Below are 24,768 nucleotides of genomic sequence, written 5' to 3'. Positions count from 1 at the left end.
GAGAGACACACACACACTCTGGTAGGGGGAGGAGCCAGAAGGCCCGCCTCCTTCCTGAGTATAAATAGGAGCAGAACACTTCCTCTCTTCTGTCTCTGAGACACTCTGTCTCTCTGTCTGGAGAATGAGGTCCTTGAAGCACCTGAAACATCACAACAGGAAGAATGTGGTGAGTTCTGGGCTGGTAACCACAGGATTAAGGTTAACATTTACCTTTGGTGTGTTCAGTAGTTTGGTTTAGTGGTGATTAGTTGGAACATTCACAGTTTGAGAAAATGTGATATTTGTTGTTTAAAATGTTCTCCCTCCTTTTAGGTGAAACCTTTCTCCATATTTCGTCCCAACAGCCTCAAATGTCTGTTTAAAGCTCTTTCAACTCGCTCTCTTTCTTCATGATCTAATCTTTCATTTTGTCATCTCTCTCTCTCTCTCTCTGTCTCTCGCTCTCTCTCTCTGTCTCTCGCTCTCTCTCTCTGTCTCTCGCTTTCTCTCTCTGTCTCGCTCTCTCTCTCTGTCTCTCGCTCTCTCTCTGTCTCTCGCTCTCTCTCTCTGTCTCTGTCTCTGTCTCTCTCTCTGTCTCTCTCTCTCTCTGTCTCTCTCTCTCTCTCTCTCTGTCTCTCTGTCTCTCTGTCTCTCTCTCTCTCTGTCTCTCTGTCGCTCTGTCGCTCTCTCTCTCTCTGTCGCTCTCTCTCTCTGTCTCTGTCTCTCTCTCTCTCTGTCGCTCTCTCTGTCGCTCTGTCTCTCGCTCTCTCTCTCTGTCTCTTTCTTCATGATCTAATCTTTCATTTTGTCATCTCTCTCTCTCTCTTCATGATCTAATCTTTCATTTTGTCATCTCTCGTGCTCTCTCTGTCTCTCTCTCCCTCTCTACACGATTTAATCTTTCATTTTGTCTGCCTTTCATTTAGTCATTTCTTTCTCTCCCTCTTGCTTGCTCACTCCCTCTCCCCCTCCCTTTTCTCTCCCCTCCCTTTCCTCTCTTTTTTGTTTGCTCACTGCCTCCCTCTCCCCCTCCCGCCTCTTTCACCCTCTCACTCTCATTCTCTGCCCTCCCTTCCTCTTTTCTCTCCAGTGTCTCTCTTTTCATTCTCTCTCTCCCTCCCCCTCCCTTTCCTTCTCTCTCTTTCTCCGTCCCCCCTTTCCTTCTCTCTTTCTCCCTCCCTCCCCTCCCTTTCATTCTTTCTCCTTTCTTTCCTTCTCTTTCTCCCTCCCCCTTCTTTCTCCCTCCCTCTTTCCTTCTTTCTCCCTCCCTCTTTCCTTCTTTCCCCCTCCCTCTTTCCTCCTTTCCCCCTCCCTCTTTCCTTCTTTTTCTCTCCCTCTTTCCTTCTCTCTCTTTATCCCTCCCTCTCTTTCTCCTTCTCTCTTTCTCCTTCTCTCTCTTTCTCCTTCTCTCTCTCTTTCTCCTTCTCTCTCTCTTTCTCTCTTTCTCTTTCTCCTTCTCTCTCTCTTTCTCTCTTTCTCTTTCTCCTTCTCTCTCTCTTTCTCCTTCTCTCTCTCTTTCTCTCTCTCTCTCTTTCTCTCTCTCTCTTTCTCCCTCTTTTTCTCTCTCTTTCTCTCTCTTTCTCTCTCTTTCTCTTTCTCTTTCTCTTTCTCTCTCTCTTTCTCTCTCTCTTTCTCTCTCTCTTTCTCCCTCTCTCTCTTTCTCCCTCTTTTTCCCACTCTCTCTTTTTCTCCCTCCCCCTCTCTTTCTCCCCCCTTTTCATTCATCCTCTTTCTCCCCTCCCCCTCTCCTCCATCACCTGCTTTCATTTTCCTCTCTCTCTCTCTCTCTCTCTCTCTGTGTCTGTTCTCTCTGTCCTCTCTCTCTCGCTCTCTCTTTGTGTCTGTTCTCTCTGTCCTCTCTCTCTCTCGCTCTCTCTCTCTGTGTCTGTTCTCTCTGTCCTCTCTCTCTCTCTCTCTCTGTGTCTGTTCTCTCTGTCCTCTCTCTCTCGCTCTCTCTTTGTGTCTGTTCTCTCTGTCCTCTCTCTCTCGCTCTCTCTCTCTCTGTGTCTGTTCTCTCTGTCCTCTCGCTCTCTCTCTCTCTCTCTCTAACTGTTCTCAGACCAGATCTGTCACCATATCATATTATCATGTAAGAACAACAGTTTGTTACCATGAAAGTGTAGCTGTAGTCTTCTTACTGTGTGTGTTTTGCAGCTGTGTGGATTCATTCAGTTAGCTACATGTTCAGATTATATTATGGATCGGTATAGAATCTAGATGAATCTAAAGTAAAGGATTGTGAATGGGGATTTGATTTGGTTGGTCCTCAACACACAGCTCCAACACTTCATTCAGCATAAATGACAGCCCTGAGACAGTGTGCCCCGGAGCAGGGTAGTTCTGAAGGTTTCTTTGCCATAGAAATTGGCTGACTAAAAGGTGAGCCTCTCATGTCACCTGTTATCCCGAGTTCAACTCAGTTGACCAACGTTAGATAGTTGACTCCTCTATCAAGATTCCTAATCCGCCTCTGTCATTTTACAGTTTAGTCATTTAGCAGACGCTCTTATCCACAATGAATTACAGGAGCAATTAGAGTGAAGTGCATTGCTCAAGGGCACGTCGACAGATTCTTTACCTAGTTGCCTCTGGGATTCGAACCGACCTTTCAGTTGCTGGCTCTTAACCGATAGGCTACCTCAGTTGAGTTGCTGTTATTGGTATTGATTATGGTTGACCAGGGGCTGATGGGTGATATTATTGATGATGGTTGACCAGGGGCTGATGGGTGATATTATTGATGATGGTTGACCAGGGGCTGATGGGTGATATTATTGATGATGGGTGACCAGGGGCTGATGGGTGATATTATTGATGATGGGTGACCAGGGGCTGATGGGTGATATTATTGATGATGGGTGACCAGGGGCTGATGGGTGATATTATTGATGATGGTTGACCAGGGGCCGATGGGTGATATTATTGATGATGGGTGATATTATTGATGATGGGTGACCAGGGGCTGATGGGTGATATTATTGATGATGGTTGATATTATTGATGATGGTTGACCAGGGGCTGATGGGTGATATTATTGATGATGGGTGATATTATTGATTACTGTTGATATTATTGATGATGGGTGATATTATTGATGATGGTTGACCAGGGGCTGATGGGTGATATTATTGATGATGGGTGATATTATTGATTATGGTTGACCAGGGGCTGATGGGTGATATTATTGATGATGGGTGATATTATTGATGATGGTTGACCAGGGGCTGATGGGTGATATTATTGATGATGGGGGATATTATTGATGATGGGTGACCAGGGGCTGATGGGTGATATTATTGATGATGGTTGATATTATTGATGATGGTTGACCAGGGGCTGATGGGTGATATTATTGATGATGGGTGATATTATTGATGATGGTTGACCCGGGTTGAGAGGTGATATTATTGATGATGGTTGACCAGGGGCTGATGGGTGATATTATTGATGATGGTTGACCCGGGTTGAGAGGTGATATTATTGATGATGGTTGACCAGGGGCTGATGGGTGATATTATTGATGATGGTTGACCAGGGGCTGATGGGTGATATTATTGATGATGGTTGACCAGGGGCTGATGGGTGATATTATTGATGATGGTTGACCAGGGGCTGATGGGTGATGTTATTGATGATGGTTGACCAGCGGCTGATGGGTGATATTATTGATGACGGTTGATATTATTGATTCTGGTTGACCAGGGGCTGATGGGTGATATTATTGATGATGGTTGACCAGCGGCTGATGGGTGATATTATTGATGACGGTTGATATTATTGATTATGGTTGACCAGGGGCTGAGGGGTGATATTATTGATGATGGGTGATATTATTGATATTATTGATGATGGTTGATATTATTGATGATGGGTGATATTATTGATAATGGGTGATATTATTGATGATGGGTGATATTATTGATGATGGTTGACCAGGGGCTGATGGGTGATATTATTGAATGGGTGATATTATTGATGATGGGTGATATTATTGATGATGGTTGACCAGGGGTTGATGGGTGATATTATTGATGATGGGTGATATTATTGATGATGGTTGACCAGGGGCTGATGGGTGATATTATTGATGATGGTTGACCAGGGGCTGATGGGTGATATTATTGATGATGGTTGACCAGGGGTTGATGGGTGATATTATTGATGATGGTTGACCAGGGGCTGATGGGTGATATTATTGATGATGGGTGATATTATTGATTATGGTTGACCAGGGGCTGATGGGTGATATTATTGATGATGGTTGACCAGGGGCTGATGGGTGATATTATTGATGATGGTTGACCAGGGGTTGATGGGTGATATTATTGATTATGGGTGATATTATTGATTATGGTTGACCAGGGGCTGATGGGTGATATTATTGATGATGGTTGACCAGGGGCTGATGGGTGATATTATTGATGATGGTTGACCAGGGGTTGATGGGTGATATTATTGATGATGGGTGATATTATTGATGATGGTTGACCAGGGGCTGATGGGTGATATTATTGATGATGGTTGACCAGGGGCTGATGGGTGATATTATTGATGATGGTTGACCAGGGGCTGATGGGTGATATTATTGATGATGGTTGACCAGGGGCTGATGGGTGATATTATTGATGATGGGTGATATTATTGATGATGGTTGACCAGGGGCTGATGGGTGATATTATTGATGATGGTTGACCAGGGGTTGATGGGTGATATTATTGATGATGGGTGATATTATTGATGATGGTTGACCAGGGTCTGATGGGTGATATTATTGATGATGGTTGACCAGGGGCTGATGGGTGATATTATTGATGATGGTTGACCAGGGGCTGATGGGTGATATTATTGATGATGGTTGACCAGGGGCTGGTGGGTGATATTATTGATGATGGTTGACCAGGGGCTGATGGGTGATATTATTGATGATGGTTGACCAGGGGTTGATGGGTGATATTATTGATGATGGTTGACCAGGGGCTGATGGGTGATATTATTGATGATGGTTGACCAGGGGCAGATGGGTGATATTATTGATGATGGGTGATATTATTGATGATGGTTGACCAGGGGCTGATGGGTGATATTATTGATGATGGTTGACCAGGGGTTGATGGGTGATATTATTGATGATGGGTGATATTATTGATGATGGTTGACCAGGGTCTGATGGGTGATATTATTGATGATGGTTGACCAGGGGCTGATGGGTGATATTATTGATGATGGTTGACCAGGGGCTGATGGGTGATATTATTGATGATGGTTGACCAGGGGCTGATGGGTGATATTATTGATGATGGTTGACCAGGGGCTGATGGGTGATATTATTGATGATGGTTGACCAGGGGCTGATGGGTGATATTATTGATGATTGTTGACCAGGGGTTGATGGGTGATATTATTGATGATGGGTGATATTATTGATTATGGTTGACCAGGGGTTGATGGGTGATATTATTGATGATGGGTGATATTATTGATGATGGTTGACCAGGGGCTGATGGGTGATATTATTGATGATGGGTGATATTATTGATGATGGTTGACCAGGGGCTGATGGGTGATATTATTGATGATGGGTGACCAGGGGTTGATGGGTGATATTATTGATGATGGTTGACCAGGGGCTGATGGGTGATATTATTGATGATGGTTGACCAGGGGCTGATGGGTGATATTATTGATGATGGGTGATATTATTGATGATGGTTGACCAGGGGCTGATGGGTGATATTATTGATGATGGTTGACCAGGGGTTGATGGGTGATATTATTGATGATGGGTGATATTATTGATGATGGTTGACCAGGGTCTGATGGGTGATATTATTGATGATGGTTGACCAGGGGCTGATGGGTGATATTATTGATGATGGTTGACCAGGGGCTGATGGGTGATATTATTGATGATGGTTGACCAGGGGCTGATGGGTGATATTATTGATGATGGTTGACCAGGGGCTGATGGGTGATATTATTGATGATGGTTGACCAGGGGCTGATGGGTGATATTATTGATGATTGTTGACCAGGGGTTGATGGGTGATATTATTGATGATGGGTGATATTATTGATTATGGTTGACCAGGGGTTGATGGGTGATATTATTGATGATGGGTGATATTATTGATGATGGTTGACCAGGGGCTGATGGGTGATATTATTGATGATGGGTGATATTATTGATGATGGTTGACCAGGGGCTGATGGGTGATATTATTGATGATGGGTGATATTATTGATGATGGTTGACCAGGGGCTGATGGGTGATATTATTGATGATGGTTGACCAGGGGCTGATGGGTGATATTATTGATGATGGTTGACCAGGGGCTGATGGGTGATATTATTGATGATGGTTGACCAGGGGCTGATGGGTGATATTATTGATGATGGGTGATATTATTGATGATGGTTGACCAGGGGCTGATGGGTGATATTATTGATGATGGTTGACCAGGGGCTGATGGGTGATATTATTGATGATGGTTGACCAGGGGCTGATGGGTGATATTATTGATGATGATTGACCAGTGTTGAGAGGTGATGTTAGTGATGAATTCTCTCCTCACTGACTCTGCTGCTATCTCTGATCAACATCATAGATAGTAAAGATGTGTTGACTGCATTAATAACCTTGTCTCCCTCTTTGTGTCTCAGGAGGAAGCCAGCAGGCGCCTGGTTAGATGTGAGCCCAGGGAGATGGCCAGACAGGTTGATTCTGGCACTCAGACTGATCCTGTGGTGGTTCTGTCTCTAGCCCAGGCTGCTGTTCTGGGGCTCATCTCTCAGAATGAGGTGTTTGGTGCTACCATCGCTCCTAATGGTTTCTACACAGGAGAACCTAAAGAGTCCCCTGCCCTGCCTGTAGAGGGGGTGGATTACGAATACGCTGATCAGCTGATAGGAGCTAACGGAGATTACCTGGGAGACAACCTGCCTGAAGACGGACACATGCAGCCCAGCTGTAGCCAGAGGAGGTGGCACGGACCACCCCCCGAGGGGAAGATGGTAGGGCCCGAGCGCCATGCTGGAGTGCCTGTGGACGGGTCATCCCAAGTGAAAGGAGAAGGGGTTATCACTGGCCTGACGTCCTGTGTTCACATGCTGAACAACCTGGCTACTACTAGAGGGGGATTGGTCCAGGTTGACCCCGCCTCTCTCCGTGCCGCCGCCCAAAAAGGCTGTGCCGAGTGTGACAGAGACATGTCCAGCCAGCAGGCTAACACACACCCTCACACACACTCCCAGGCAGGGCACAGCCATAAAGGGGAGCCGGGGCATCGAGGCCTGCAGGGGCAGAGGGGGCATCAGGAGAGAGCAAGGGAGGAGGAGGAGGAGGGAGAGCAGGGAAACAGCCTGATGAAAGGAGGACAGGAGGAGACTATCAGCAGCTACTTCCAGTCCAGTGAGGTGGGGGGGTATGAGGGGGGGGAGATCTACCATGAGAACAGCCAGGGTATGATGTGGGGCAACCAGCTGGAGCAGGGAGTAGGGGGAAGAGGAGTAGCAGGAGCAGGAAGAGGAGGGACCCATCGTCACCACGGCCGGAGGGTTGACCGTCTAGACATCAACATCCAGATAGATGAGTCGTACTGCGTGGACATGGGGGAGGGGCTGAAGAGATGGAAGTGTCGAATGTGTGAAAAGTCTTACACCTCCAAGTACAACCTGGTAACTCACATCCTGGGTCACCAGGGCATCAAGCCCCACGCCTGCCCCCACTGTGGGAAGCTGTTTAAACAGCCCAGCCACCTGCAGACCCACCTGCTCACCCACCAGGGAACTAGGCCTCATAAATGCACCGTGTGTAAGAAGGGTTTCACCCAGACCTCCCACCTGAAGAGACACATGCTGCAGCACACCGACGTCAAACCTTACAGCTGCCGCTTCTGTCGCCGTGGCTTCGCCTACCCCAGCGAGCTCCGCGCCCACGAGACCAAACACGAGCGCGGGCGCTGCCACGTGTGTTCCCAGTGTGGCATGGAGTTCCCCACCTACGCCCATCTGAAGCGCCACCAGACCAGCCACCAGGGACCAACTAGTTACCAGTGTACAGAGTGCAACAAGTCCTTCACCTATCGCAGCCAGCTGCAGAACCATCTACTGAAACACCAGAGTCCTCGGCCATACTCCTGTTCCCACTGTGGGCTGGAGTTTGTCCAGCTGCACCATCTCCGCCAGCACGCCCTCACACACAAGGTACCTAACTCTGACCCCTACCCATAACCCTCCGCCAGCACGCCCTCACACACAAGGTACCTAACTCTGACACCTGACCCTTACCCATAACCCTCCGCCAGCACAGCCTCACACACAAGGTACCTAACTCTGACCCCTACCCATAACCCTCCGCCAGCACGCCCTCACACACAAGGTACCTCACTCTGACCCCTGACCCCTAACCTTAACCCTCCGCTAGCACGCCCTCACACACAAGGTACCTAACTCTGACCCCTACCCATAACCCTCCGCCAACACGCCCTCACACACAAGGTACCTCACTCTGACCCCTAACCTTAACCCTCCGCTAGCAGCCCTCACACACAAGGTACCTAACTCAGACCCCTACCCATAACCCTCCGCCAGTACGCCCTCACGCACAAGGTACCTAACTCTGACCCCTACCCATAACCCTCCGCCAGCACGCCCTCACACACAAGGTACCTAACTCTGACCCCTGACCCCTAACCATAACCCTCCGCCAGCACGCCCTCACACACAAGGTACCTAACTCTGACCCCTGACCCCTACCCATAACCCTCAGCCAGCACGCCCTCACACAAGGTACCTAACTCTGACCCCTACCCATAACCCTCCGCCAGCACGCCCTCACACACAAGGTACCTAACTCTGACCCCTGACCCCTGACCCCTACCCATAACCCTCCGCCAGCAAGGCCTCACACACAAGGTACCTAACTCTGACCCCTACCCATAACCCTCCGTCAGCAAGGCCTCACACACAAGGTACCTAACTCTGACCCCTACCCATAACCCTTCGCCAACACGCCCTCACACACAAGGTACCAAACTCTGACCCCTACCCATAACCCTCCGCCAGCACAGCCTCGCACACAAGGTACCTAACTCTGACCCCTGACCCCTACCCTTAACCCTCCGCTAGCAGCCCTCACACACAAGGTACCTAACTCTGAACCCTGACCCCTACCCATAACCCTCCGCCAGCACGCCCTCACACACAAGGTACCTAACTCTGACCCCTGACCCCTACCCATAACCCTCCGCCAGCACGCCCTCACACACAAGGTACCTAACTCTGACCCCTGACCATAACCCTCCGCCAGCACGCCCTCACACACAAGGTACCTAACTCTGACCCCTACCCATAACCCTCCGCCAGCATACCCTCACACACTACAAGGCCGAAAGGTACACTACATGGCCAAACGTATGTGGACACCCTTTCAAATGATTGGAATCAGCTATTTCAGCCACACCAGTTGCTGACAGGTGTATAAAATTGAGCGCACAGCCATGCAATCTCCATAGACACACATTTGAAATGGAATTTCCTTACCTAAGAGCTCAGTGACTTTCAACGTGGCACTGTCATAGGATCCCACCTTTCCAACATGTCAGTTCATGAAATTTCTGCCCTTGTAGAGCTGCCCCGGTCAACTGTAAGTGCTGTTATTGTGAAGTGGAAATGTCTAGGAGCAACAACGGCTCAGCCGCAAAGTGGTAGGGCACACAATCTCACAGAACGGGACCGCCGAGTGCTGAAGCGCGTAAAAATGGTCTGTTCTCGGTTGCAACACTCGATACAGAGTTCCAAACTGCCTTTCATTTTTCCCCATGGTGGATTTTTAGAGACATTTCAAATATGAGCTGTGATTTGTGTGGGCTTACCCATGCGTGGCGTTTTGATGGCTGTAATAATCTCTCTAAGGTGCCTTTTATAAATATATTCACCAACCAAAACATGTTGGCACAACAACTGTTCGTCGGAAGCCTCATGAAATGGGTTTCCATGGCCGAGCAGCCACACACAAGCCTAAGATCACCATGCGCAATGCCAAGTGCCGGCTGGAGTGGTGTAAAGCTCGCCACCATTGCATCCTGGAACAGTAGAAACGCGTTCTCTGGAGTGATGAATCACCCTTCACGATCTGGCAGTCTGATGGACAAATCTGGGTTTGGTGGGTGCCAGGTAACTCTACCTGCCCAAATGAATAGTGCCAACTGTAATGTTTGGTGGAGGAGGAATAATGGTCTGGGGCTGTTTTTCATGGTCTGGGCTAAGCCCCTTTGTTCCAGTGAAGGGAGATCTTAACGCTACAGCATGCATTCTAGGTGATTCTGTGCTTCCAACTTTGCAGCAACAGTTTGGGGGAAGGCCCTTTCCTGTTTCAGCATGATAATGTCCCCATGCACAAAGTGAGGTCCATACAGAAATGGTTTGTCGAGATCGGTATGGAAGAACTTGACTGGCCTGCACACAGCCCTGACCTCAATCCCATCGAACACATTTGGGATGAATTAGAACGCCGACTGTGTGCCGACCTCACTAATGCTCTTGTGCCTGAATGGAAGAAAGTCCCTGCAGCAATGTTCCAACATCTAGTGGAAAGCCTTCCCAGAAGAGTGGAGGCTGTTAAAGCAGCAAAGGGGGGGCCAAGTCCATATTAATGCCCATGATTTTGGAATGAGATGTTGGACGAGCAGGTGTCCACATACCTTTGGCCATGTAGCTAATCCTAACCCCTGACCTTTAACCCTAGCCTTCTGCCAGCATCCCTCACCCACAATATACCTAAACCATAACTCTAACCGCTGACCTTCAACCCTAGCCCTCCACCAGCATCCCTCAACCACAACATACCTAAACCCTAACTCTAACCCCTGACCTTTAACCCTAGCCTTCTGCCAGCATCCCTCACCCACAATATACCTAAACCATAACTCTAACTGCTGACCTTCAACCCTAGCCTTCTGCCAGCATCCCTCACCCACAATATACCTAAACCATAACTCTAACCGCTGACCTTCAACCCTAGCCCTCCGCCAGCATCCCTCATCCACAAGGTACTGACCGTCTGAGACCACTGGAACCCCTAGTTCTAACCATAACCCAGAAGGTTTCAAAGGCCATGGTAGACTGACTGCTCTCAGTGGTTCAGTTTAGTTAGTCTTTATTAAAAGTAGTTATTTCCAGGAACTGTATATAGTCCTTGGTTCTGATTAGATGACCAACCTGAGAGGTGTAGTCAGTGGTGTTGGTGTAGATTAGATGACCAACCTGAGAGATGTAGTCAGTGGTGTTGGTATAGATTAGATGACCAACCTGAGAGATGTAGTCAGTGGTGTTGGTATAGATTAGATGACCAACCTGAGAGATGTAGTCAGTGGTGTTGGTATAGATTAGATGACCAACCTGAGAGGTGTAGTCAGTGGTGTTGGTATAGATTAGATGACCAACCTGAGAGATGTAGTCAGTGGTGTTGGTATAGATTAGATGACTAACCTGAGAGATGTAGTCAGTGGTGTTGGTATAGATTAGATGACCAACCTGAGAGATGTAGTCAGTGGTGTTGGTATAGATTAGATGACCAACCTGAGAGATGTAGTCAGTGGTGTTGGTATAGATTAGATGACCAACCTGAGAGATGTAGTCAGTGATGTTGGTATAGATTAGATGACCAACCTGAGAGATGTAGATTAGATGACCAACCTGAGAAGTGTAGTCAGTGGTGTTCGTATAGATTAGATGACCAACCTGAGAGATGTAGTCAGTGGTGTTGGTATAGATTAGATGACCAACCTGAGAGATGTAGTCAGTGGTGTTGGTATAGATTAGATGACCAACCTGAGAGGTGTAGTCAGTCAGTGGTGTTGGTATAGATTAGATGACCAACCTGAGAGGTGTAGTCAGTGGTGTTGGTATAGATTAGATGACCAACCTGAGAGGTGTAGTCAGTCAGTGGTGTTGGTATAGATTAGATGACCAACCTGAGAGATGTAGTCAGTGGTGTTGGTATAGATTAGATGACCAACCTGAGAGGTGTAGTCAGTGGTGTTGGTATAGATTAGATGACCAACCTGAGAGATGTAGATTAGATGACCAACCTGAGAGATGTAGTCAGTGGTGTTGGTATAGATTAGATGACCAACCTGAGAGATGTAGATTAGATGACCAACCTGAGAGATGTAGTCAGTGGTGTTGGTATAGATTAGATGACCAACCTGAGAGGTGTAGTCAGTCAGTGGTGTTGGTATAGATTAGATGACCAACCTGAGAGATGTAGTCAGTGGTGTTGGTATAGATTAGATGACCAACCTGAGAGGTGTAGTCAGTCAGTGGTGTTGGTATAGATTAGATGACCAACCTGAGAGGTGTAGTCAGTGGTGTTGGTATAGATTAGATGACCAACCTGAGAGGTGTAGTCAGTCAGTGGTGTTGGTATAGATTAGATGACCAACCTGAGAGATGTAGTCAGTGGTGTTGGTATAGATTAGATGACCAACCTGAGAGGTGTAGTCAGTGGTGTTGGTATAGATTAGATGACCAACCTGAGAGATGTAGTCAGTGGTGTTGGTATAGATTAGATGACCAACCTGAGAGATGTAGTCAGTGGTGTTGGTATAGATTAGATGACCAACCTGAGAGATGTAGTCAGTGGTGTTGGTATAGATTAGATGACCAACCTGAGAGATGTAGATTAGATGACCAACCTGAGAAGTTTAGTCAGTGGTGTTCGTATAGATTAGATGACCAACCTGAGAGATGTAGTCAGTGGTGTTCGTATAGATTAGATGACCAACCTGAGAGATGTAGTCAGTGGTGTTGGTATAGATTAGATGACCAACCTGAGAGATGTAGATTAGATGACCAACCTGAGAGATGTAGTCAGTGGTGTTGGTATAGATTAGATGACCAACCTGAGAGATGTAGATTAGATGACCAACCTGAGAGGTGTAGTCAGTCAGTGGTGTTGGTATAGATTAGATGACCAACCTGAGAGATGTAGTCAGTGGTGTTGGTATAGATTAGATGACCAACCTGAGAGGTGTAGTCAGTCAGTGGTGTTGGTATAGATTAGATGACCAACCTGAGAGGTGTAGTCAGTGGTGTTGGTATAGATTAGATGACCAACCTGAGAGGTGTAGTCAGTCAGTGGTGTTGGTATAGATTAGATGACCAACCTGAGAGATGTAGTCAGTGGTGTTGGTATAGATTAGATGACCAACCTGAGAGGTGTAGTCAGTGGTGTTGGTATAGATTAGATGACCAACCTGAGAGATGTAGTCAGTGGTGTTGGTATAGATTAGATGACCAACCTGAGAGATGTAGTCAGTGGTGTTGGTATAGATTAGATGACCAACCTGAGAGATGTAGTCAGTGGTGTTGGTATAGATTAGATGACCAACCTGAGAGATGTAGTCAGTGGTGTTGGTATAGATTAGATGACCAACCTGAGAGATGTAGTCAGTGGTGTTGGTATAGATTAGATGACCAACCTGAGAGGTGTAGATTAGATGACCAACCTGAGAGATGTAGTCAGTGGTGTTGGTATAGATTAGATGACCAACCTGAGAGATGTAGTCAGTGGTGTTGGTATAGATTAGATGACCAACCTGAGAGGAGTAGTCAGTGGTGTTGGTATAGATTAGATGACCAACCTGAGAGATGTAGTCAGTGGTGTTGGTATAGATTAGATGACCAACCTGAGAGATGTAGTCAGTGGTGTTGGTATAGATTAGATGACCAACCTGAGAGATGTAGTCAGTGGTGTTGGTATAGATTAGATGACCAACCTGAGAGGTGTAGTCAGTGGTGTTGGTATAGATTAGATGACCAACCTGAGAGGAGTAGTCAGTGGTGTTGGTATAGATTAGATGACCAACCTGAGAGATGTAGTCAGTGGTATTGGTATAGATTAGATGACCAACCTGAGAGATGTAGTCAGTGGTGTTGGTATAGATTAGATGACCAACCTGAGAGATGTAGTCAGTGGTGTTGGTATAGATTAGATGACCAACCTGAGAGATGTAGATTAGATGACCAACCTGAGAGATGTAGTCAGTGGTGTTGGTATAGATTAGATGACCAACCTGAGAGGTGTAGTCAGTCAGTGGTGTTGGTATAGATTAGATGACCAACCTGAGAGATGTAGTCAGTGGTGTTGGTATAGATTAGATGACCAACCTGAGAGATGTAGTCAGTGGTGTTGGTATAGATTAGATGACCAACCTGAGAGATGTAGTCAGTGGTGTTGGTATAGATTAGATGACCAACCTGAGAGATGTAGATTAGATGACCAACCTGAGAGATGTAGTCAGTGGTGTTGGTATAGATTAGATGACCAACCTGAGAAGTGTAGTCAGTCAGTGTAGTCAGTCTGTCAGTTCCACAACTGAATGCATTCAACTGAAATGTGTCTTCCACATTTAACCCATCTCTCTGAATCAGAGAGGTGCGGGGGGCTGCCTTAATTGACATCTACGTCATTGGCGCCAGAGGAGAAGTTGTTGGGGGTAACTGCCTTGCCCAAGGGCAGAACGGCAGACTTTTCAACTTGGCCGACACGGGGATTCGAACTAGCGACCTTTCGGTTACTGGGCCAAAGCTCTTAACCGCTGGGCTACTTGTGTCTGTCTGTCTGCTATCTAGAACAAAGAATACTTGATCTTTCATGTATCCCAATCAGACCTGGCTCAGATGCATATGAATCATATCAGTACTAGAGCTGTGCTTGATTTAGTGTGCAATGGAATGCAATAATCCCAAACAGGCCAACCAAGTTAAGTACCATCAAGCCTTTAGAAGTATTTGACCAAGCTAGGTCTGATCCCAGTATAGTCATGCTTTTCCTTCAGCTTCTTTACAGAATTTGAACTAACTTCATGTTCATTCATTCTTCTGCAATTGTCCTCATCTAACTGTCCTCCTGTGTTCTTATTGGTCAGGGAATGAAGGGTCATAAGTGTGAGGTGTGTTCCCGTGAGTTCACCTTGTCAGCCAACCTGAAGAGACACATGTTGATCCACAACAGCATCAGACCCTTCCAGTGTCACATCTGCTTCAAGAGCTTCATCCAGAAACAGACGCTCAAAACGCACATGATCGTCCACCTGCCCGTCAAACCCTTCAAATGCAAGGTGAGTTTATATCCAGGGTTGGAACAAGTTCAGGGAACACAACCGGAAAATAACAGCAAGGGAACCTGGAAGGAACGTGATCCATACTGTTCCGGAACATAACTGTTATTTTAAAAGCATGGGAACCGGTTAATAACGTTATGTTATGTTCCAGGCATTTGTTTCTAGTCCTACAACAAAACGCCTATACAAAGCCCCCACGCTGTCACTCAAACGTATTCTGTCTGCCTGCCAGGTGAAAATCTTTACCTGTCTGTGTTTAGGCTACCTGCCCCTCCCCCCTCCGAAGCATAGGCTACTGTACTGAGTACAAGCTTGATTCAGAAGATAGGGAGACAGGTTTTTATTAGCTAGAGAAGAATGGATTCACTTTTTCAGACACTATAGGCCTGGTATCACATTTCATGTTGGCTTTACACTACATCACCAACAGTATGTGGACATCTTCTCGTCAAATATCTCATTCCAAAATTATGGACATTAATATGGAGTTGGTCCCCCCTTTGCTGCTATAACAGCCTCCACTCTTCTGGGAAGGCTTTCCACTAGATGGAACATTGCTGCTATAACAGCCTCCACTCTTCTGGGAAGGCTTTCCACTAGATGGAACATTGCTGCTATAACAGCCTCCACTCTTCTAGGAAGGCTTTCCACTAGATGGAACATTGCTGCTATAACAGCCTCCACTCTTCTGGGAAGGCTTTCCACTAGATGGAACCTTGCTGCAGGTACTTGCTCCCATTCAGCCACAAGAGCATTAGTGAGGTCGGGCACTCATGTTGGGCAATTAGGTCTGGCTCGCAGTTGGCGTTCCAATTCATTCCATGGGTGTTCGGTGGGGTTGAGGTCAGGGCTGTGTGCAGGCCAGGCATACCGACCTCGACAAACCATTTCTGTATAGACCTCACTTTGTGCACAGGGGCATTGTCATGCTGAAGCAGGAAAGGGCCTTCCCCAAACTGTTGTAACACAGTTGGAAGAACAGTATCGTCTAGAATGTTGTTGAATGCTGTAGCGTTAAGATCTCCCTTCACTGGAACTAAGGGGCCTAGCCCGAACCATGAACAGCCCCAAACATTCCTCCTCCACTAAACTTAACAGTTGGCACTATTTATTCAGTCACGTAGCATTCTACTGGCATCTGCCAAACACAAATTTGTCCGTCTGACTGCCATTTCCACTGCTCCAGAGTCCAATGGCAGCGAGCTTTACACGACTCCAGCCGACGCTTGGCATTGCACATGGTGATCTTAGGCTTGTGTGTGATCTTAAGCTGCTCGGCCATGGAAACCCATTTTATGAAGCTCCCGACAAACAGTTCTTGTGCTGACGTTGCTTCCAGAGGCAGTTTGGAACTTGGTAGTGAGTGTTGCATCCGAGGACAGACAATTGTTACGCGCTTCAGCACTCGGCGTTCCCGTACTGTGGGCTTGTGTGGCCTACCACTTCGCGGCTGAGTCGTTGTTGCGCCTGGTATATGACCTGGTGAGTTTATATATTATATATGACCTGGTGAGTTTATATATTATATATGACCTGGTGAGTTTATATACTGTATTATTTTTATTTATTTATTTTTTATTTTACCTTTATTTAACCAGGCAAGTCAGTTAAGAACAAAGCAGTGACTACAGTTAGGTCTTGGGGGTTGGTTAATAGGGACTGGTAGCAGGGACTACAGTTAGGTCTTGGGGGTTGGTTAATAGGGACTGGTAGCAGGGACTACAGTTAGGTATTGGGGGTTGGTTAATAGGGACTGGTAGCAGGGACTACAGTTAGGTCTTGGGGGTTGGTTAATAGGGACTGGTAGCAGCCAGGGACTACGGTTAGGTCTTGGGAGTTGGTTAATAGGGACTGGTAGCAGTGACTACAGTTAGGTCTTGGGGGTTGGTTAATAGGGACTGGTAGCAGGGACTACAGTTAGGTCTTGGGGGTTGGTTAATAGGGACTGGTAGCAGGGACTACAGTTAGGTCTTGGGGGTTGGTTAATAGGGACTGGTAGCAGGGACTACAGTTAGGTCTTGGGGGTTGGTTACTCCCTCAAATAGGGACTTGTAGCAGGGACTACAGTTAATAGCCATGTCCTGATGTTGTCAAGCCAAACGATCACGATTATGAACATATACTGTTACTCGTGCTTTGACTTTTCCAGGTGTGCGGGAAGTCGTTCAACAGAATGTACAACCTGCTGGGTCACATGCACCTCCACGCCGGCTCCAAACCCTTCAAGTGTCCTTACTGCTCCTCCAAGTTTAACCTGAAGGGGAACCTCAGCCGACACATGAAGGTCAAACACGGCATGGACATCTCACCTGACGGACAAGGTAGGGCTTGACCCCTAACCCTTTACCCTAACCATTTACCTTAATCCAAACCCTTTACTCTGAGACCAAACCCCTAACGCTTTACCCTAACGCTTTACCCTAACGCTTTACCCTAAGACCAAACCCTTTACCCTAACCCTTTACCCTAAGACCAAACCCTTTACCCTAAGACCAAACCCTTTACCCTAACCCTTTACCCTAAGACCAAACCCTTTACCCTAATGCTTTTACCCTTTACCCTAAGAACAAACCCTTTACCCTAATGCTTTACCCTAACCCAGCATGAACATCTACCCTGACGGACAAGGTGGGGCTTTATCCCTAACCCTTTACCCTAACCCAGCATGAACATCCCCCCTGACGGACAAGGTGGGGCTTTATCCCTAACCCTTTACCCTAACCCAGCATGAACATCTCCCCTGACGGACAAGGTGGGGCTTTATCCCTAACCCTTTACCCTAACCCAGCATGAACATCCCCCCTGACGGACAAGGTGGGGCTTTATCCCTAACCCTTTACCCTAACCCTAACCCAGCATGGACATCTCCCCTGACGGACAAGGTGGGGCTTTACCCGTTTACCATAACCCTAACCCAGCATGAACATCTCCCCTGGTGGGGCTTTACCCTTTACCCTAAGAACAAACCCTTTACCCTAATAACCCTTTACCCTAACCCAGCATGAACATCCCCCCTGACGGACAAGGTGGGGCTTTATCCCTAACCCTTTACCCTAACCCAGCATGAACATCTCCCCTGACGGACAAGGTGGGGCTTTATCCCTAACCCTTTACCCTAACCCAGCATGAACATCCCCCCTGACGGACAAGGTGGGGCTTTATCCCTAACCCTTTACCCTAACCCTAACCCAGCATGGACATCTCCCCTGACGGACAAGGTGGGGCTTTACCCGTTTACCATAACCCTAACCCAGCATGAACATCTCCCCTGACGGACAAGGTGGGGCTTTACCCGTTTACCATAACCCTAACCCAGCATGAACATCTCCCCTGATGGACAAGGTAGGGCTTTACTCTCCTTCCTCTCATCTCACGATCCATCACTTATTTATTCAGCCACCTAACTACCATTCCTGTAGCCTTCTTATTGTAGGCTTAGTGTTCGTAACAGTCAATGAGCAGCCTGACTTGGTGGTTGTATATCCTGTTTGTTAAAACTTTGTTTGTGATCCTGTTGGTTCTACCACTGTGTTCTGGGTTAGGGTTTGTTCTTACACTGTGTTCTGGGTTGGGGTTAGGGTTGGTTCAACCACTGGGTTCTGGGTTGGTTCAACCACTGGGTTCTGGGTTTGTTCAACCTCTGGGTTGGGGTTAGGGTTGGTCCTACCACTGTGTTCTGGGTTGGAGTTGGTTCAACCACTGTGTTCTGGGTTGGGGTTAGGGTTGGTTGTACCACTGTTCTGGGTTGGGGTTAGGGTTGGTTCTACCACTGTTCTGGGTTGGGGTTTGTTCTACCACTGTTCTGGGTTGGGGTTAGGGTTGGTTCTACCACTGTGTTCTGGGTTGGGGTTTGTTCTACCACTGTTCTGGGTTGGGGTTGGTTTGACCACTGTGTTCTGGGTTGGGGTTAGGGTTTGTTCTACCACTGTTATGGGTTGGGGTTTGTTCTACCACTGTTCTGGGTTGGGGTTGGGGTTGGTTTGACCACTGTGTTCTGGGTTGGGGTTAGGGTTTGTTCTACAACTGTTCTGGGTTGGGGTTGGTTCTACCACTGGGTTGCGGTTGGTTCTACCACTGGGTTGGGGTTGGTTCTACCACTGTGTTCTGGGTTGGGGTTGGTTCAACCACTGTGTTCTGGGTTGGGGTTGGTACAACCACTGTGTTCTGGGTTTGGGTTGGTACAACCACTGTGTTCTGGGTTGGTTCAACCACTGTACTCTCCCTAACAGCCCTGTTTCTCTATATGTTCCCAGATGCTCTTCCTGAGATGGAGGGCCAGGGCCACTATGAGGAGGACAACTTTGACTTTGGGACCTCAGGGGCAAACAACAACATGGATAATGGAGGCTCCCAGAACCTCACCAAGCTCACCACGGCCAACATGGACGACATGGACAACTATTACAACTTTGGGAAGGATACAGCTAACTACAACACGTCTTGAGCAGTAGGAGAATAGTGTTAATGGACTACAGACCATTAGACACCATGGATTAATGGAGAAGAGACCATGGGTTAATGGTGGACTAACTGCAGACCATGGGTTAATGAGGAAGAGTCCATGGGTTATTGGTGGACTAACTACAGACCATGGGTTATTGGTGGACTAACTACAGACCATGGGTTATTGATGGACTAACTACAGACCATGGGTTATTGGTGGACATTCTACAGACCATGGGTTATTGGTGGACTAACTACAGACCATGGGTTATTGGTGGACTAACTACAGTCCATGGGTTATTGGTGGACTAACTACAGACCATGGGTTAATGAGGAAGAGTCCATGGGTTATTGGTGGACTAACTACCGACCATGTGTTAATGTAGAGGAGACCATGGGTTATTGGTGGACTAACTACAGACCATGGGAAAACAGAAAGGAAAATGCCACACTGCTGCTCATGCTCCCAGATATTTATTTATAACGTTTCCACCCTTAGGTCTTCATCAGGTATCCAGGACCTAATGGTGGAAACATTGTTATAAATAAATATCTGGGAGCATGAGCAGCAGTGTGGCGTTTTCCTTTCTGTTTTCCATGAGTTTACCTAGAACTCCGGCACCTGTGGAAAGTACCTGGATGTGTGTATGTTCTTCAGCTTTTGTTAATGGAGAGGACACCATGGGTGGGGAACAGACAACATGGCTGCCGTACTGTGGCAGTGAGAGAGACTGGGTTAGGGCGTGCTGTGGCAGTGAGAGAGACTGGGTTAGGGCGTGCTGTGGCAGTGAGAGAGACTGGGTTAGGGCGTGCTGTGGCAGTGAGAGAGACTGGGTTAGGGCGTGCTGTGGCAGTGAGACTAGGTTAGGGCGTGCTGTGGCAGTGAGACTAGGTTAGGGCGTGCTGTGGCAGTGAGACTAGGTTAGGGCGTGCTGTGGCAGTGAGTCTAGGTTAGGGCGTGCTATGGCAGTGAGACACAGGGAGGGGGTTCATGGACTCTTTAAGAACCAGAACTGACCTGTCCTGATGGAGGGGCAGGACATGCACTTCAACAGCCAATCCGCTCCACCCGTATCTGATAGAAGTGACTCTGAGACTGACGATTGGGTCTAGAAGTCCTTTGGGATATTCTACCAGACATGATTGGTCTAAAGTCCTTTGGGATAATCTACCAGACATGATTGGTCTAGAAGTCTTTGGATATTCTACCAGACATGATTGTTCTAGAAGTCCTTGGGATATTCTACCAGACATGATTGGTCTAGAAGTCCTTGGGATATTCTACCAGACATGATTGGTCTAGAAGTCCTTGGGATATTCTATCAGACATGACTAAAGACTATAGTGACAGATCTAAACTCTGATAAGTTGTGGTATGGAACTGTATCAGCACTCAGAAATCAGTTTTACACAGAAACATCTTACCTACCATGGAATCATTCACCAATCAGTATGTTTTGACAGAAGGCCGTGCCAGATGCAGTATAACTCTGATCTTAGATCCAACTAGACACACTGTATACAGCGCCTTCAGAAAGTCTTCACACCCCTGGACTTTTTACACATGTTGTGTTACAGCCTGAATTTAAAATGGATTCAATGTCACTGGCCTACACACAATAATACCCCATAATGTCAAGGTGAATTTATGTTTGTATACTTTTTTAGTCCGTAAGTATTCAACCCCTTTATTATGGCCAGCCTAAATAAGTTCAGGAATAAAAATGTGCTTACCAAGTTGCATGGACTCAGTCTGTGTGCAATAATGCTGTTTAGCATGTTTCTTGAATGACCACCTTATCTCTGTACCCCACACATACAGATAATTGTAAGGTCCCTCAGTCGAGCAGTGAATTTCAAACACAGATACAACCACAAAGACCAGAGAGGTTTTCCAATGCTTTGCAAAGAAGGGCACCTATTGGTAGATGGGTAAAATAAAAAAGCAGACATTGATTATCTCTTTGAGCAGGGTGAAGTTTTTAATTACACTTTGGATAGCATATCAATATACCAAGTCACTACAAAGATGCAGGTGTCCTTCCTAACTCAGTTGCAGGAGAGGAAGGAAATCGCTCAGGGATTTCACCATAAGGCCAGTGACTTTAAAACAGTTAGAGTTTAATGGCTGTGATAGAAAACTGAGGATGGATCAACAACATTGTAGTTACTCCACAATACTAACTTGAATGACAGAGTGAAAAGAAGGACGCCTCTACAGAATACAAATATTCTAAAACATGCATCCTTTTGTAAGGCACTAAAGTAATACTACAAAAAATGTCAAAGAAATTAACACTTTGTATTCAGGACATAAAGTTATGTTTGGGGCACATCCAATACAACACATCACTGAGTACCACTCTCCATATTTTCAAGCATGGTGGTGACTGCATCATGTTATGGGTTTGCTTTTCATCATTAAGGACTGGGGAGGTTTTCAGGATAAAAAAGAACCGAATGGAGCTAAGCACAGACAAAATCCTAGAGGAAGACCTGGTTCAGTCTGCTTTCCAACAGACACTGGGAGATGAATTCACCTTTCAGCAGGACAAAAACTTAAAATACAAGGCCAAATATACACTGAACAAAAATATAAACGCAACATGCTACAATTTCAAAGATTCTACTGAGTTACAGGTCATAAGGAAATGAGTCAATTGAAATAAATTCATTAGCCCATAATCTATGTGAAATACAGATACCTTAACAAAAAGGTATGTGCATGGATCAGAAAACCAGTCAGTATCTTTAAAAAAAATGTTTTACCTTTATTTAACTAGGCAAGTCAGTTAAGAACAAATTCTTATTTTCAATGACGGCCTAGGAACAGTGGGTTAACTGCCTGTTCAGGGTCAGAACGACAGATTTGTACCTTGTCAGCTCGGCGATTTGAACTTGCAACCTTTCGGTTACTAGTCTAACACTCTAACCACTAGGCTACCCTGCTGCCCATTTGGTGTGACCCGCATTTGCCTCAAGAACCGCAACACATCTCCATCGCATAGAGTTGATAAGGCTGTTAATTGTGACCTGTGGAATGTTATGCCACTCCTCTTCAATGGCTGTGTGCAGTTGCTGGATATTGGCAGGAACTGGAACACACTGTCATACACGTTGATACAGAGCATCCCAAACATGCTCAATTAGTGACATGTCTGGTGAGTATGCAGGCCATGGAAGAACTGGGACATTTTCAGCTTCCATGAATTGTGTTCAGATCCTTGTGACATGGGTCTGTGCATTATCATACTGAAACATGAGGTGATGGCGGTGGATGAATGGCACGACAATGGGCCTCAGGATCTCATCACGGTATCTCTGTGCATTCAAATTGCCATCGACAAAATGCAGTTGTGTTCATTATCCATAGTTTATGCCTGCCCATACCATAACCCCACCACCACCATGGGGTACTCTGTTCAAAACGTTGACATCAGCAAACCTCTCGTACACTCAACGCCATACACACTGTCTGCCATCTGCCCGGGACAGTTGAAACTGGGATTAATCCGTGAAGAGCACCCTTCTCCAGCGTGCCAGTGACAATTGAAGGTGAGCATTTTCCCACTGAAGATGGTTACGACGCCGAACACGCAGATGAGCTTCCCTGAGACAGTTTTTGACAGTTTGTGCAGAAATTCTTCGGTTGTGCAAACCCACAGTTGAGACTTCTTGGCATTGTGCTGTGTGACAAAACTGCACATTTTTGTGGCCTTTTATTGTCCCCAGCACAAGGTGCACCTGTGTCATGGTCATGCTGTTTAATCAGCTTTTTGATAAAACACACCTGTGAGGTGGATGGATTATCTTGGCAAAGGATAAATGCTCACTAATGGATGTCAACAAATTAGTGCACAACATTTGAGTGAAATAAGCTTTTTGTGTGTATGAAACATTTCTGGGATCTTTTATTTCAGCTCATTAAACATGGGATCAACACTTATCTATTTTTGTTCAGTATACATTTGAGTTGCTTACCAAGATGACATTGAATGTTTCTGTGTGGCCTAGTTACAGTTTTTACTTAAAACTACTTGAAAATCTATGGCAAAATGGCAGTCTAGCAATGATCAACAACCAACTTGACAGAGCTTGAAGAATTAAAGAGCTCTTAGAGACTTACCCAGAAAGACACAGGTGTAATCGTGTATTGACATGTATTGACTGAGGGGGTTGAATACTTATCTAATCACAATATATTAGTGTTTTATTTTTCTTTCTTTTTTACAGATGTTAGAATCTTTCTTCCACTGTGACGGAGTATTTTGTGTAGATCGTTGACAAAAAAATGACAATTAAATCCATTTTAATCCCACTTTGTAAAACAACCAAATCTGGAAAGAGTCGAGAGGTACTTTCTATTAGACATTGATACATATAACAGGTTTGAATGATCTTCACAACATGTCTGTTCTGCAGCATGGAGGAGCACAGGAACAGTCTTCTATGAGCTGATCTGGAGTCAGGTCTATACTTCCCAAATTGACTGCTGTCTGCTGTTTCTGCTGGCTAATACTACAACATGTTGCTGATGTGTAACCACTTACAGTACTGTCTCCTTACTCTACAAACAAACCTTTTTCCCCCACCTTGTTTCACTTGGTTTAGCTTGACATTCAGACCAGATCTGGACCGGGCTACCTGAGACGGTACGACCAGATCTGGATCGGGCTACCTGAGACGGTACGACCAGATCTGGACCGGGCTACCTGAGATGGTACGACCAGATCTGGACCGGGCTACCTGAGACGGTACGACCAGATCTGGACCGGGCTACCTGAGACGGTACGACCAGATCTGGACCGGGCTACCTGAGACGGTACGACCAGATCTGGACCGGGCTACCTGAGACGGTACGACCAGATCTGGACCGGGCTACCTGAGATGGTACGACCAGATCTGGACCAGGCTACCTAAGATGGTACAAGCAAGACTTTTAACTACACACAGTGGTCAATACAAGCAGGACTCTGTAACATCACACAGTGGTCAATAACTGGCCCGGGCACATTTTTTAGACCATTCCATTGGTCCTAAAGTGTCCCGGAGCAATGGGCGAGTTAAAACTAATTCACCCTCTCTCTGGTTCTGTTTTGGGGAACACCTGCCCCCCCATCCTACTATGCAGGGAGCCTTGATTCACACTAAAACTAAAACCGTGGTATAGTTGTTTTTTGGAATGAAGAAAATCCAACTGAAACCTCACATTACTATT

At 46.4% G+C, this 24,768-nt stretch overlaps 1 protein-coding gene across 4 annotated transcripts in view; it reads left to right on the top strand.

Annotated features, from left to right (window-relative positions):
* Nucleotides 1-21,506, top strand: part of LOC118965010 (zinc finger protein 710-like) — a 46,844-nt gene extending 25,338 nt beyond the window's left edge. For 2 of the 4 annotated variants that reach the window (XM_036981710.1, XM_036981707.1), the window contains exons 2-5: nucleotides 6,643-8,184; nucleotides 14,913-15,104; nucleotides 17,257-17,428; nucleotides 19,361-21,506. In XM_036981710.1, coding sequence (XP_036837605.1) covers nucleotides 6,685-8,184; nucleotides 14,913-15,104; nucleotides 17,257-17,428; nucleotides 19,361-19,551 — 2,055 coding nt within the window. In that variant the 5' untranslated portion in view covers nucleotides 6,643-6,684 and the 3' untranslated portion in view covers nucleotides 19,552-21,506. Of the gene's footprint in view, nucleotides 1-39; nucleotides 170-6,642; nucleotides 8,185-14,912; nucleotides 15,105-17,256; nucleotides 17,429-19,360 lie in introns of those variants that run through there. The other 2 variants (XM_036981709.1, XM_036981708.1) reach the window with 2 other exon arrangements.
* The last annotated feature ends 3,262 nt before the right edge of the window (nucleotides 21,507-24,768 follow it).

This window comes from Oncorhynchus mykiss, chromosome 6 (genome assembly GCF_013265735.2).
Source record: "Oncorhynchus mykiss isolate Arlee chromosome 6, USDA_OmykA_1.1, whole genome shotgun sequence".
NCBI lineage: Eukaryota > Metazoa > Chordata > Actinopteri > Salmoniformes > Salmonidae > Oncorhynchus > Oncorhynchus mykiss.
The sequence above is the reverse complement of the archived record's forward strand: the minus strand, read 5'-3'. Positions and strand labels throughout refer to the sequence as shown.